The sequence below is a fragment of the Microtus ochrogaster genome, chromosome 7 (genome assembly GCF_000317375.1).
Source record: "Microtus ochrogaster isolate Prairie Vole_2 chromosome 7, MicOch1.0, whole genome shotgun sequence".
Taxonomy (NCBI): Eukaryota; Metazoa; Chordata; class Mammalia; order Rodentia; family Cricetidae; genus Microtus; species Microtus ochrogaster.
Window position 1 is genome coordinate 28,765,959 of NC_022014.1, and position 13,616 is coordinate 28,779,574.

Sequence of the window (13,616 nt, forward strand, 5' to 3'; positions counted from 1 at the left end):
GGGGAGGGGGGAGGGGTGATGGAGGAAGCCCTGGGCAGAGACAGAGATGTGTGAAACACACCTGCTCATGGTGTCATCCTCATCAGAGTCTCCTAGGCTGGTGCTCTCCAGCTCACTAGTCATGAGAGTGGAGGAACTCTCGTACCCAGCCAGGTGGCGCTCCAGCCTTGAGGTGCCACTGGGCCTGTGGCCACCAGCTATGTATAAATGAGAACCTCAGGACCAGGCCTCCCACTCTTCATGCTGAGGTTTGCCTCCCCTCCCAGGTCCCAATCTACCCTGCCTCCAGGGCTGTCCCCTCACCGCCATGCTCACTGCTGTCTCTCCTTCGAGGTCGTTCTCGTCTCAGCGACACAACAGACTCAGTTTCTGTCTCAGGCTCTAGATTTTCATGGCTGCTGGATACATTAGGGCTACATAGGTAGAGACAGTTTCCAAACAATGTCAGCGGGGCAGAGCACCGAATCCTCAGTCTCCCCTCTCCAAGGGCGTGGGCTGAAGGCCATCTTCGCTTCCCTCCCCTGGACTCAAGAACGTAAAGGACTCACTGGAAGGACGGCGGCCTTGAGTCCCCAATGCCACTGGTCCTTTCTGGAGGCAAAGGAGGTAATGGCGGAGGTGGAGGAACCAGCTCTGTCCGAGACTCATGGGCTGGGGGAGCCATCTCAGGCTGGGGGTTATCTGATGACACTAGCTAAAGGGGGCAAGAAAACATGGCTCCACTGGGTAGCTGTTTAAGTGGCAAGACTACGGGAAATGGGCAGAGAGAGACCAGGGTCTCAGAAGCCTAGAACAACCCAGAAAAAAAAAAGCAACCAGTATGGGAGGCTATAGAAAGAGAAGGCTGAGGAATGCCCACTGCTTCTACAAAGAGAGACGTGGGCAGCCAGGGCCCCCAATGACTGGACAGCGGGGGAGGCCGTAGGAAGACTGGGGTTGGAAGCAGCTTGGTAATGCCTCCCCTTACCCAGGAGACAACCCTTCCATTGAAGCATGGGAGGCGTGCATTGTCGTCTGAAATCTCTTCCTTCACCACCCTGTGGAGAAAGCAGAGCGGTCAGGAAGATGCCAGGCACGTTGGCTCACACCTTCAACTCTAAAACTTGGAAGGCAGAGGCAGGAGGGTTACATAGAGACCCCGTCTCCAAAAAAACAAACAAAACAAATAAAAATCCAGAAGCAGCAGCAGCAAGCAGCAGCACTTGGGAGGCAGAGCAGGCAGAGCAGGCAGATCCAAGGCCAGCCTGGTCTACACAGTGAATTCCAGGACAGCCAACGCTACAGAAAAACCCTGTCTGGAAAACTGAGAGCACAAGCAAGAGAGAGAGAGAGACTAGCACCCCCAAAATCTCATTCAAAGTCTCTCCCAATCTCCATCCTATCCAAGCATGTTGACTCTGGCTAGCACCCTGTATGTTTTTGAACGTGCATGTCCATGTGAATGACTGTCACTGACCCGAGTGTGTGAGGGCGCCTGCAGAGGACAGGAGAGGGCATCAGGCCCCAGAGCTGGACTCACTGGCAGTCTGAGCTACTATTTGGGTGCTAGGAACTGAACTCAGGTCCTCTAAAAGATGACCAAGCCATCTCTCCAGACCCAATCCTCTGCCTTTTTTTCGGGGGAGGGGGGCAGAGGCCCTCATTTTGTACCCTAGGATGGCCTGGAATTCACTATATAGATCAGGGTGCAGATTGGCCTCAAACTCACAGAGACCTGCCTGCCTCTGCCTCCTGGGACTACAGGCGTGTCACCATAACTTTCACCCATTGCCATGGCCTGGCTCCTATGCTTCTACAATGAAACTATTTATTTTCACATGTAAATAAACTCCAGCTGCTCTCCTGATCTTACTCCACCCTCAGCCCCAGCTCATCCTTGGAGAGCCAATGCTCCTCCAAAGACTTCTTCCCGGGCTGGAGAGATGGCTCAGCGGTTAAGAGCACTGACTGTTCTTCCAGAGGACCTGAGTTCAATTCCCCAGCAACCACATGGTGGCTCACAACCATCTGTAATGAGATCTGGTGCCCTCTGGCCTACAGGTATACATGGAGACAGACTTTCTATACATAATAAATAAATAAAATCTTAAAAAAAAAACTTCCCATTTGATCCAAACCTTGAAGTACCACTCCACAGGCCTTCTGGGACAGTTCTCCAGTGCTCCAAATATCTAATTTAGGAGCCTTGCTAACCTTATCTCCATTCTACACATCTGTCCCATAAAATGCTCTGGTCCCTGTGTAATTCTCTGCTGTGCAGTTCTCTCTAATTCACATCCAGAGACTGTCCAGATGTGTGGCCTTTGCTGGGTAAAAACACCCTTCATGCAACCTTAATACTCCCCACTAGGAGAGCTCCCACAAAGAGGGGAACTAGCTTCCCATTTCCCCGGCTGCCTCATCTCATTAAGCAATCTGCTCAGCCTGGGAGGCCAGCCTCCTACAGGTTCCTGCAGCGGACTAGACTTGTTCCTTCTCGATACCCACAAGAAATCATTAGCAAGTACATGGTGACAAAGTATGAGACATGAAGCCTGCTTCCACATACACACACCCTCACCTTCAAACTACAACTTCTTGTCTGGGGGCTGAAGAGCTGGCTCAGTTGGCTCTTGCAGAAGACCCAGGTTTAGTTCCCAGCACTCACATAGTAAGTAGCTCGCAACCGTCCGTAACTCCAGTTCCGAGAGCTGACCGTCTTTTCTAATGTTCACAGGCAGCAGGCATGCACACGGTGCACACACACACATACATGCGTGCGGGCAAACACTCATATATATAAAATTAAACAAAAAAGGTCTAAAAAATAAAGATAATAAAACCTCTTAGCTGATTAACCCTAGCCTAATATGCTCTGGGGCCTTGGGTATATGACTCATTTTGAGGGTATGTATATGTCTCATATACCCGCTGTCAAGATGACAGAGCCCAGTCCCCACCGGTCTGCTCAGTGTGTACAACTCTTCCCAAGATAACCCAACCTCAACAGGGCCCAGTCTCCTTCAAGGCAGGCAATTTCATATCACTATAATCTAGTCTACGAACTAGTTAGCCTCAGTGCTAAATGAATTTACCATGTGCTGTGCACCTAAATTAAGCCTTTTACACTATGATTATCATCAATCCACAGATGAAGAAATCAAAGCACAAAAGTTAAATAAATTGCCTGAAATTATAATGCAAAAAGAAGAACCTTGACTTAAATCCAAGACAACCCCCTAGACAGTATCACTTTGCCCATGTCAAACAATCTTTAGCGAGAGTCCAGTTTGTTCCGTTCCAGTTGACAGGGAATATACTCCAACCGAAGACTTCACAGGTAAGGGAGTCTCTCCCCAAGCCAGGCCGTAGCTAACCTCTCCTCCCAGTACCCTGTTATCCCTTGCTGATGCCAACTCAGGGTATCTGACCCTAATGCACTCTACCTTCCAACACAGAAGGTTCAGTCCCAGGAGCGACAAAACAAAAGACTGCCTTACTCTGCATCCAGCCCAGAATCACCCAGAATGTCCCAAATTACCCCAGAACCCAATCTATTCTACTAGAGCCCCAGGGTCTCCACGCAAGCACCTGTCTGCACCAGTCTCATCTGTGAGACCCCAATACAGCTGTCTGGACTGGCACCACCAGCCTATTTGTATCTATCTGTCCCCGTCTTGTAACAATAAACCCACATCTAGGCCAGGTATAGTGTCGCACATCTCTGGTCCTGGCACTCAGGATACAGAAGTAGAGCAAAGGCCGCTACAGGTTCAAGGTGAGCCTGTTCCACATTGTGAGCTCTAGCTAGTTTTAGTTACAGAATGAAATCCTGTCTTAGCAGTTAAGAGCACTGACTGCTCTTCCAAAGGACTGGAGTGCAATTCCCAGCACCCACATAGTGGCTCACATATATAACTCCAGTTCCAAGAGACCCCATGCCATCTTCTGATTTGTGTGGGCATTGCATGCTTCTGGTGCACAAATAAGCACCCATGCAAAACACCCATACACATAAAATATCTTTAAAATAAAACAAACAAACCTCCAATTTCCTCCCCAGCCCCAACCAGGGGACAGGAGTAAGGAAGGAAGGTCTAGCCCTAAGAGAAACTAAGAAGACCCCAGTAGAGTCCAGAATGGTACAAACTTTGCCAGAAAAATCTACTTCTAAACAGCCTAAGATATTCCAACAGAGACCTCTCTTCATTATTACAGATTACACCGTCCCAAAATAATATGGGACCTAATTAATAAACCAGGATAGCCTAGATTGTCTAACGCTAAGCCCAATCTACATAATGACTCTGCATGCCCAGCGTATTGGCTCACACCTGTTAATTCGAGCTCTCAAGGCTGAAGCAGGAACTCTATTAGTTCGAAATCAGCCTAGGATACAAAGAATAAAGACCTGTCTCATAACAAAAGAACAAATCAAAACGAGCAAATAAACAAACAAAAAGCTACAGAATAGTCCTATATAATTCTCGTGCAGACGTCTGAGAACACACCAGACTACCAAAAGATAAACGAATCTGAAATCAGCACATCCTAGACTGTCTGCAAGCATCTCCTCTTAGCCTTTTGGTTAAAATCAAGTGGAGAGAATGGTCAAACAAACCAGTGTGTCCCATTATTCCAACCAAATTTCCTTGCCTCTGGTTTACTAAAGTCTAGTCCGTTCTTCTCAAGCTCTCTGTGTTCAACCTTGTCCGTCTTGGGATGGGCGATCAACCCTAGCATAGCACAATATGCTAGATTCCACTACAGGCCAGAAAAATTCCAAGGCAGACCTGTCCCCCTCAATATCGCCCAATCCATTCTAGCACACCCATCGTCCTTCCCAGTCTAGGCCTCGCGCTTACCCAAAATCCTGATCCATAGACTTGAAAAAGTACTTAGCGCCCGCGGGCCGCTGCAAAACGCTCTTGAAATCGCCGAGGGTGATGCGCTCTGCCGGGACAGGAATCTTCACCAGGTAGGGAGTTTCTTCCTCATCCAGATGGTAAATCACCTTCGTCTCGCCTACACCACCGCCCCCCGCGCCGCTGCCCGCCATGGTCTCGCTCGCGCGCTCCCGGGCTCAGCCGCCCACCCAACGGGACTAGGCGCCCCCGCCGCGCCTGCGCACACCCGCAAATTGACGTGCTACCGCCGACAGGGCAGGGCCAGTGCGGGAGATGCGCCCAAGGAGGACGGCGTGGAGCAGCGGGGTAATAGCTTAGAGCCGTAGAGCAAGACCCAAAGCTCTGGACCCCAAAGCAGATGTCCACCACCACCAGCACCACCGCCACCAACGTCGCGAACACTGTCGAGGTCCCCGCCCACCTCTCCCCATGCCACGTGACACAAGCCCGCCCACTTTGCGCAGCCGACCGGCCTTCACGTGACTTTCCTGAGTCACGTTACTATATAAGCTCCTCCTAAACCCTCACGTGATCGCTGCCTAGAGCAACGGTCTTCGGCCCTAAATGACTCCGCCCCCAAGCGTGCACCCCGCCCCACACCAAGTACTATGGCCAACCCGGCTTCAGCTCTTAGAATGCTGATGAGGGGCTCCCACTTCGCTTTACCCATCCCAAGCCCAGAGCTCAAAACACCTCAGGGGCAACTATGGGGGATGAGCGGGCAGGTTATCAGTAAAGCGAGAATTGCAAAACAAAGTGGCCCCTTAGGGTGGCCTCTGGCTTGAGAAAAGCTGGGAGCTAGTCCAAGATTTGACTTTGGGTGAGGATGATGTGGGGCTTTGACTTCATGTAGTCAAGCCAGCCTTAGCCCCTAAATCTTCTGTCTCCATCTCCCAAATTGTGCAATTACAGCCCTGGACCCTAAAGGTGGGTTTCAGTCCCAACTCCAATAAGACAACTGCCAGGTTTCCCCAAGACCCCCCTGCCCAAACAGGACAACGAGGATTGCAAAACACAAGAGCCCACTCTGCTTTATTTACAACACGCTGGCTGTCTGTACAAGCAGCCAATATTATTAAAAACGAGGCTAGTGATAATTGACACCTTTTGCTTTCCTCCCCCACTCCACCAGGTATGGTACTCCGCCTTTGAACAACCACCATGCTCAAACATGGGGAGTCCAAAATTAAAAATACAACCGGTGTGGAAGAAAGTGAATGGGAGTGGGAGAGAGGAAACCATGAGGGAGTGCTGTATTTACACTACAGTTTATAGACAACTATCCTGTTACAGCCCAGTCTGAGCCCGGCCCTGAATGTGGAAAAGGGTGGCAGGTTCACCGGACAGATTTTGTCTATAAACCCAGCCTCCCCTGACCCAACTGTAATGGGTCTAATTCAAGTTCATGGAGCAGGAAGGACAGAGAAGACACTCAAACAAGTCTCCCTTGGGAATTCCGGCCTTGAAGAGGCTGAAGACTCTGAGGCTCAGTTCCCAAGTAATGTCAAAGTTCCAGCCTCAAAGAGTGATGTCAGGGTTCTCCCGATTTAGGAAGACCCCCTAACCGCCGGGCCTCTGGCCGAAGTTCCTTGCATTTCTGGCAATAAAAGAAGTCAGGAACGTTGGTCTTTTTAATCTTAGCGCAGGAGAGGTGGATCCATGTCCCACACAGGCTGCACTCAATCATGGGCCGCCCAGCAAAGGGCTTTCTGCAGTAACATGTGATCAGATCCCACGAGTCATCACCTAGAAAAAGAGTTTGTTTAGTGTTTGGCTTTAAGGCTCGACTCATCATGTCCCCCAAACCCATCATCCTGGCTCCCCACCCTGGGCAGTTCTAAACCTTCTCACCTGATTCCACCATGATGTCCTCATCCATGACCCGCATCTCGCCTTCACTGGAGCTGGCATCTCCATCTTGGCTTGTTTCTGTGCTGCCCACCTCCTTGCCTTCACTATCAGTAGGGGGAGCACCTTCAGGATGCACTGTAACAGGGGGCCTGGGGGCTTCAGGGGGAGCTGGGAGCACAGGAACTGGGACTTCACCACCCACCACTGCCGTCATCTCTTCTTCATCCTCCTCCTCCTCCTCTTCTTCCTCCTCTTCAGAGTCTGTATCACTGGGAGGTGCCCTAGGAGGGCCAGGAGGTGGGAGTCTATCCCCACGGTCTGCCTTTTTCAACTTCCGCTTCTTGCTCTTCTTGATTCGAGATCGTTTTTCCCCATCCCCAGGAGCCGGTCGAGGCCTCCGAAGCACCCCAAAGCCAGCCCCACCCCCAGGTCCCAACTTTCTGTTCTTTCGGTCCTTCTTTCGAGGCTGAGAAAGGTCCCCCTGGGAAAGTGGCACTGGGGTGAGAGCAGCAGGGGACCGGGAGGTATGCGTCAGGGATGTGGGAGACAGTGGAGATGCCACTTTGGGCCCATCCAGATCAAACAGAGAGTCCTTGAGCTTCATCTTCTCCAGCAAAGTGGCGCTGTCAGGGGCCTGCAGACGAGAGAAAGTGGACCTTGGGGGTCCTGGCTGGGTAGGACCTGCTTGAGCTGCCCTCCTCTTTGATGACTTTGCTTTCTTAACAAAAGTCTGGATAGTTCGAAGGTCCGAGGGGGCTGAGTCCCAGCCATCACTGTCCGCTGCACTCTCACCTCGCAATGGAGAGCTAGAGCCAGAAGCTGGCCAATCGCTTTCCTTAAAAGGAGGAAGAGACCAGGATCAGGAGTCTAGTGACAGCTCAGCCCTGCCACATAGCCAGCACAAAAACCAGGAACTAGACATGTCCCTACCCCAAACCTTCACCCAGTCTTCATCAGTATCTCCCCAGGGCTCTTGCCTGGAGCTGGAGCCATAATCCTTAGACTGTGTTCTGTAGCTCATTTGCTCGTCCTATACTTTCCTCCTTCCAACTTACCGGAAACTTTCCATTTAACAACACAAAAAAGACCACTGAAAAAAATCTTGACCAACGCTCCAAACTTTCGTTAGTGCTGTCGAAGCCAGTTATTGCCGTGACTCCACCCCTCCATCCCAGCTTTCCCACCACAGCCCTAAAATCTTCCAATTTTCTCAGTCTTACATATTATTACAGCAGGATCTTCCTATAAAGTAGTTCACACTGACTCAAGTCAGCCACTTTTCCATTTCCTACCTCTTTGCTAGGAGGGATGTAACCCGCGTAAGCCAAGACAAAACTGCAGAATTTGTTGAAATCCTCAATTGTTCTCCGCCGTTTCTCTGGTGGCTAAAAGGCAGGAAACATGGATCAAATGGAAGCCAGGCACGAATGTTATAGGGCCATTTCCACAATCTCAGCCCCCAAATTGTCAAGCAGTCACTAGCCAAAAGTAAGGGACAGCTCACCTGAGTCTCTGGCTTAAGAGTCGGAGGTGGATCTGTGAAATCAATAAAAGCTGAGTCAAGGCACTAGGAAAGAGACCAAAATCCTCCATCTAGACATCGGCGGTCTCAACCCAATCCCACCTACTGACTGTTAGATCGCCAGCCAAACCAGCCAGCCCCCAGCTGTGCCGGACCCGCCCCTGCTCCCCCTTCCGCCCCAAGGGGCGGAGCCTGGGCGCGGCGCCCTCACCGGCCTCGCTATAGCGCTCCCCTTCCCCCAACCAGAGGCCCAGCGCCCCGCCCCCTCCCAGCCTCTCCAGTCAACTCGGCTCTCTTGGCGCCCCACCCCGCCATACCGCTCCCGGGGCGAGACCAGGCCACCGCCCGCCCCCGTCCTTCACACGCGCCCGCCGGGAGCCCGGAGTTCCTACCCGGCCGCGCTCCACTGCCCTGGGCTCTGCACGGCGGCCGGCCGACCGCCCCAGGGGCCAGGATGACCACGCTGAACTGCTCCCCGCCCTCCGGCCCCTTCTACTCGAACACGAGGCCGGGCGCGCCCCTTACCCCCACCCAAAACACACGCGGGCACACACTCCCAACACTACTTCGCGTCCGGGACAGGCAGAGAGCTGCAGCCCGGACACAACCCCACCTGCCCCCCCACAGCCGCGCTCCCCACAATTTTGCTGTCCCTCCGCCCCCATCCGGGGCTTTGGCCCCTCCCCGTCTCGAGCTCTTCGGGCTCCCCGCCGGGCCCCCGGGCCCAGTTCCGAGCTTCTCCGGCCATTCCCCTCCCGCCCCCGTACTCAGCGAGTCCCTAGGCCGGGCCCCTAAACTCTAGCCCCCGGTCCCCATCCAGGCACTCCAGAGCAGCCCCCCAAGCCGCCGCTGCCCCCTAAGACGCTCCACAACTCGCAAGCTCCTGCCCTAGCAGACCAACCCCCCCCCCGCAAGTTGCCGGTCTTAACCCCCCCACACCTCGCCCAGCCGCCCCTACAAGTACCGGGCTAGGTTCGCTTCCCAGTTATCTGGCCCCACAACTACCCCGGAGTACCGGGCTCTACCGGAGACAATACCCAGACCCTCTCCGTTCCCCACAACTACCTGCCCACCCCTCTTAACAATCACCAGCCTCTCTCTGGCGGCAACTACTAGGCGCTCAAGCGCCACCGTCACAAACTCCCCCACCTCGGCCAACTACCGGGCCCCTCACTCAACCCTCGCCGAGCTCTCTCAACTACTCTCCGGCAACCGGATTCCCCCAGCCTCCCTGCTTCGGAGCGCCAGCCAGTCCGAGGCCTCTTCAGGCTCCAGCCCCCGAAGCTAGGCTGCCAGCGCCTATCCCCGGACACCCCACCACCGCCATCCACACCGTGCCTGATGTCTAACTATCTCGACCCAGTCTCCCACTCCTCTTTTCTCCAAGCTCCCTCAACTCGTCGCTCTCCCACCTCAAGAGCCAGGCCCCCGACCCCTTTTCCCGCACTCCCCCGCTGGGTGCCGGGGCTCGACCTCCAACTTTGCCAAATGAATTCTCACCCTCTCCCTGCCCTCTGTGCCTACGGAGCGCTTACCTTCGGGACTGGGCTCCGCCATGGCTTCCAGCATCGCCCCCTCCCCTCCACCCGGTCCGGCGACCCCCTCCTCTAAGCCGGGATTCCCGGTGCTGCCTTGGGTGCTCCGTGTTTCTAGTGCCTCGCTCCACCGAAGTGTCCGCCTTGGCGCGGTTGAGACTCCAGTCCGCTACCGCCACCTCCCTCTACCACTGCCTCCCGCACTCCCGGACCGGGCCCCCTCCCCCCCGCACCGCCGGCCGCCTGCTCCCTCCTCCTCCTCTCGCCTCCCTCCCTTCTCCCCCTCCCCTCCGGCTCCGCCGCGCGGTGCACCAAGGGATTTGTAGTCTGCGCAGGGGCAGCTGAAAGCGGAGTTTAAGATCCTCCGGAACTTCAGTTCCCAGTAAACCACGGATTGGCGCAGGCGCAAGAGACAGCTTTCCCCCAACCAGGGGAATGGTGGGGCGATCCAGAGCCAGAGACGTACAGCGGAAGAGTGCGCACTGACTCCCGGGAAGTGTAGGCTGGGCGGGACCAAGAAAGTAGATGAAGAAGGGATTAGAACTCTCGGCCACCATACTGCCTCATTTTGTACCTTCTTTTTATCCCTCAGGGAACCGCCCCACTTCCGGCCAAGTAGACATGAATGCTGGGAGATGAAGTTCTCCTAGTGATAATAGCACCCTTCTCCCAGTATTTGTCTCTCTCAAATTTCACTTTACAGGATCCCACACACAGGCACAAACTCTGCAAGTGACAGCCGGTGAAAGACAGTCCTCTCACCCCCTCCCAAACATCCTTTCTCTGTAGTAACAAATTTGGATATGCAAACCTAAAAGTGGTCTTCCAAACTTTCTCCCATAAGTAACCACAGTGAACACCACCACCCCTTTGTTTACATCGCAAGCCAATATACACACATATAAATCAAAGTTTCATGCGATAATGCTCACATTATTTCATTCATTAAAGAAAGCCCAGCTTTTTTCAGAGGGAAATACCAACACAAAAAGTGTTTCTGTTTCTCTGACTTATACCCATTTCTTCTCCTTCCCACCACTGAAGTTCCTGACACTTGAAACAAACAGGAGGTGGAATGACACAGGGCAAAATTCAGTTCAGCTCGGTGGTTTCTTCTTTATTGATGTGCCTCCTACCTCCCCCCGACAATGTTAATCCCTTCCATCTACCCCCCAAAAAGAAGGTACTGAAAGGAAGGGAGCCTGCTTGGGCAGTTAGAAAGGGAATAGAAACCAAAACAATCAACGGATGTGACAGAGATTGACAATCAAGAAGTCTAAAGCAGAGTGGGAATGAGGGCGAACGAGGGGAGAGAAAGGAGACGTACAGAGACTGTGTCCACCACTACCCCTCCTGCTGAGAGGGACAGGAGAAACAGCCGCAAACAGTAAGTGCAGGTCCTGAAGAAGGAGATGGTGTTTTCGCCTGAAGGAGGAAGTAGATGTCAAGGAAGGAGCGCCACCTCTCCTTGTAGAATGGAACCCCCCACCTCAGGGACAGCAGCTTCACAGACCGTAGACGCTTTCATCACTGTAGGCGATGTATAGAAAGAAGTCTTCCTCGTGGTGCTCCTACAGTGAAACAAGAAAGGGTGTGATGGCAACTTGGATTTAGTTACTTCAACTATTTACCACCCCCAAGACATTCCTCAAGGCTCATTCTTTTAGCCTAATGGTGGTGGTACACACCCTTAAACTCTTAACCCCAGCACTAGGGGAGGTGGAAGGTGGATCTCTGTGAGTTCAAGGCCAGACTGGTCTACAAAGTGAAAGTGGCTCTTAAGACTAAGAAACCCTGTCTTGAAAAACCAAAATCAAAACAAACAAACAATCATTCCTTTAAGCACAGCCTGGTAATTCCAGCAACTGGAAAGGAATGACAACTGGAAAGAAAGGACAGTTAGAAACATCCAAGGCAACTTAAGATTCAAAATACACCCGAAGAACCATTCACTCGTATTTTCTGTTGCTCCTTTCAGAAAGGCTGCCCTCAAATTCACTATGTAGCCAGGTGGTTTCCAAGTCAAGATGCTAATGCCTCACCGCCAATGTTTGTTTGCTTGTTTTCATTTATTTTATTTTTGGGGTGTATGTGTGTGCGTGTATTTGTTTGGGTTCTCTGGAGTTTGCATTTAATCCCGTAGTGAGATAAGGTCTCACTATGTAGCTCTGGCTGGCCTCAAACTACCTATGTAGACCACGCTGGTCTCAAACTTACAGCGCTCTACCTGCTTCTACTTCCAGAGTGTGAGATTGAAGGTGTGCTTGATTGCACCCCACTTTCGGTGGTCTTATATTGTTTGTTTTCAGACAGGATCTCGATATGTCTCTCTGACTGATGAAGATAGCTTCAGAGATCACCAGTCTCTGCCTCTTAAGTGAAAGGGTTAAAATTGTGTGCTCGGAGTGAGACAGGCTCCTCCCTCCTGAGGACTTCAAAGATTTAAAATGTGTACCACAGCACACCTGTTATTCAGAGTGGGACCTTAACCAGGTGTGGTGGCACACCCCTTTAATCCCAGCAATCCGGAGGCAGGGGCAGGCAGAACTGTGAGTTCAAGGCCAGTCTGGTACACACAGCGAATTCCCAAGACAGACAGAGTTACACAAAGAAACCCTTTCTCAAAACAAAGATCTCAAACTGTTCTGACATCTTGGATGAGGGAAAGAGACGTGGGTCGGAGGGGTCCCAATCAGAACAGCTACTCTACCTCCTGTTCGAATCCCAGCTCCCCAGGACTACACTGACATTTTAAAGCTTACAAGCCAGCTAGTACAGAGAACTGCTGACCTTTACTTTCTTCTACTTAAGCTGTCCAAGACTCCTCTCCAAACACTCCTATTCCAAGGTACTATACCTGGTATAGCTGACCCATCGTGGCACTGGTGGGTGGAATAACATTGTTGACAAAGAAAAACAAGGCATCCTCAGCACGGAGATGAATTCGCTTCCGGATCAAGAAGTAGAATTGACCCACTGCCAAAAACAGGAGATGCAAGAAAGTCACCGCGGTCATCAGCACTTCCAGAAAGCAGCTGTCAGGTGAAACCTCCTTCCAGAGAGGGTACTCCCACCCACAGAAGGAACCTGCATCTGGGGGCTCGTTCCCACCTGTAAGATCTGAAGGCACCAGGTATTTCTTTTTGTCCAAATCTCCTATCCGAGCTTTGGGAGCTTTTTCCACTATCACCTGATGAAAGGAAGTTAAGAATGAGTAGACACAAAATACACAGCTATATCGATGAAGAACGCAAGCTATGATATTCCCTATACAGAGATGTACTACAATCTCATTTCTCTTTATCCTAACATACGTGATGCACGCAGCATTGAGTCCAGAGATCCTGGCCTCGCTGGCTTACCTAAATTTGAGTATTGATCACAGAACAGCACAACTATTTTCATCAGAGAAACAGGATGACTAGTTTCGGTCAAACTCTACCTTAAATCTAGGTAGCTGAAAGGATGACCATGGTTGTCAAGCTCCCCAAGGCCTCCATTCTGACAAATGCCAAGGTCTCTCTCTCTCTTCCTGTCCACATCTCAGTCCCAGCTCTACTTCTACAAGCTTCTCGTCTCTGGTACCAAAAACAACAGTTTCAGACTTCTAACCCTACAACAGGGTGGAGCCTGACCTCCGCTTCCCCAGACTCAAGCCTATCTTGTGGCGACAGCGTCAGCACCCTAAGCCTCGGCCCTGATCCTGGATCCTGTCCTTACCGGAACACGGTCTGGGTATTTCTTTCGGATTTTCTCGCCCTCAGAGCGGCGCTTCTCGAACGGATGCTCCTCTTTGTACACGAACTTCATTCTCCCGAGAAC

The 13,616-nt window shown here is 52.0% G+C and overlaps 3 protein-coding genes across 4 annotated transcripts in view; all 3 read right to left on the bottom strand.

Moving 5' to 3' along the window:
* Positions 1 to 5,289, bottom strand: part of Dvl2 (dishevelled segment polarity protein 2) — a 9,864-nt gene extending 4,575 nt beyond the window's left edge. The window contains exons 1-5 of one of the 2 annotated variants that reach the window (XM_013347223.2): positions 4,845 to 5,289; positions 968 to 1,037; positions 549 to 694; positions 316 to 413; positions 62 to 197 (exon numbers count right to left, since the gene is read on the bottom strand). In XM_013347223.2, the coding sequence (XP_013202677.1) occupies positions 62 to 197; positions 316 to 413; positions 549 to 694; positions 968 to 1,037; positions 4,845 to 5,038 (644 nt within the window). In that variant the 5' untranslated portion in view covers positions 5,039 to 5,289. Of the gene's footprint in view, positions 1 to 61; positions 198 to 303; positions 414 to 548; positions 695 to 967; positions 1,038 to 4,844 lie in introns of both variants that reach the window. The other variant, XM_005349721.2, reaches the window with a different exon arrangement.
* A 606-nt stretch (positions 5,290 to 5,895) lies between these two features.
* Phf23 (PHD finger protein 23) lies at positions 5,896 to 10,011 on the bottom strand. Its single transcript, XM_005349723.2, has 5 exons — positions 9,795 to 10,011; positions 8,242 to 8,273; positions 8,030 to 8,122; positions 6,738 to 7,572; positions 5,896 to 6,632 (listed from the first exon to the last, which is right to left on the bottom strand). The coding sequence occupies exons 1-5, from the start codon at positions 9,826 to 9,828 to the stop codon at positions 6,418 to 6,420; spliced, it is 1,209 nt and encodes a 402-aa protein (XP_005349780.1). The 5' UTR covers positions 9,829 to 10,011; the 3' UTR covers positions 5,896 to 6,417.
* Positions 10,012 to 10,885: 874 nt separating this feature from the next.
* Positions 10,886 to 13,610, bottom strand: Gabarap (GABA type A receptor-associated protein). Its single transcript, XM_005349726.2, has 4 exons — positions 13,515 to 13,610; positions 12,906 to 12,984; positions 12,652 to 12,770; positions 10,886 to 11,365 (listed from the first exon to the last, which is right to left on the bottom strand). Exons 1-4 carry the CDS (start codon positions 13,602 to 13,604, stop codon positions 11,300 to 11,302), a joined length of 354 nt encoding a protein of 117 aa, XP_005349783.1. The 5' UTR covers positions 13,605 to 13,610; the 3' UTR covers positions 10,886 to 11,299.
* Positions 13,611 to 13,616: the final 6 nt, after the last annotated feature.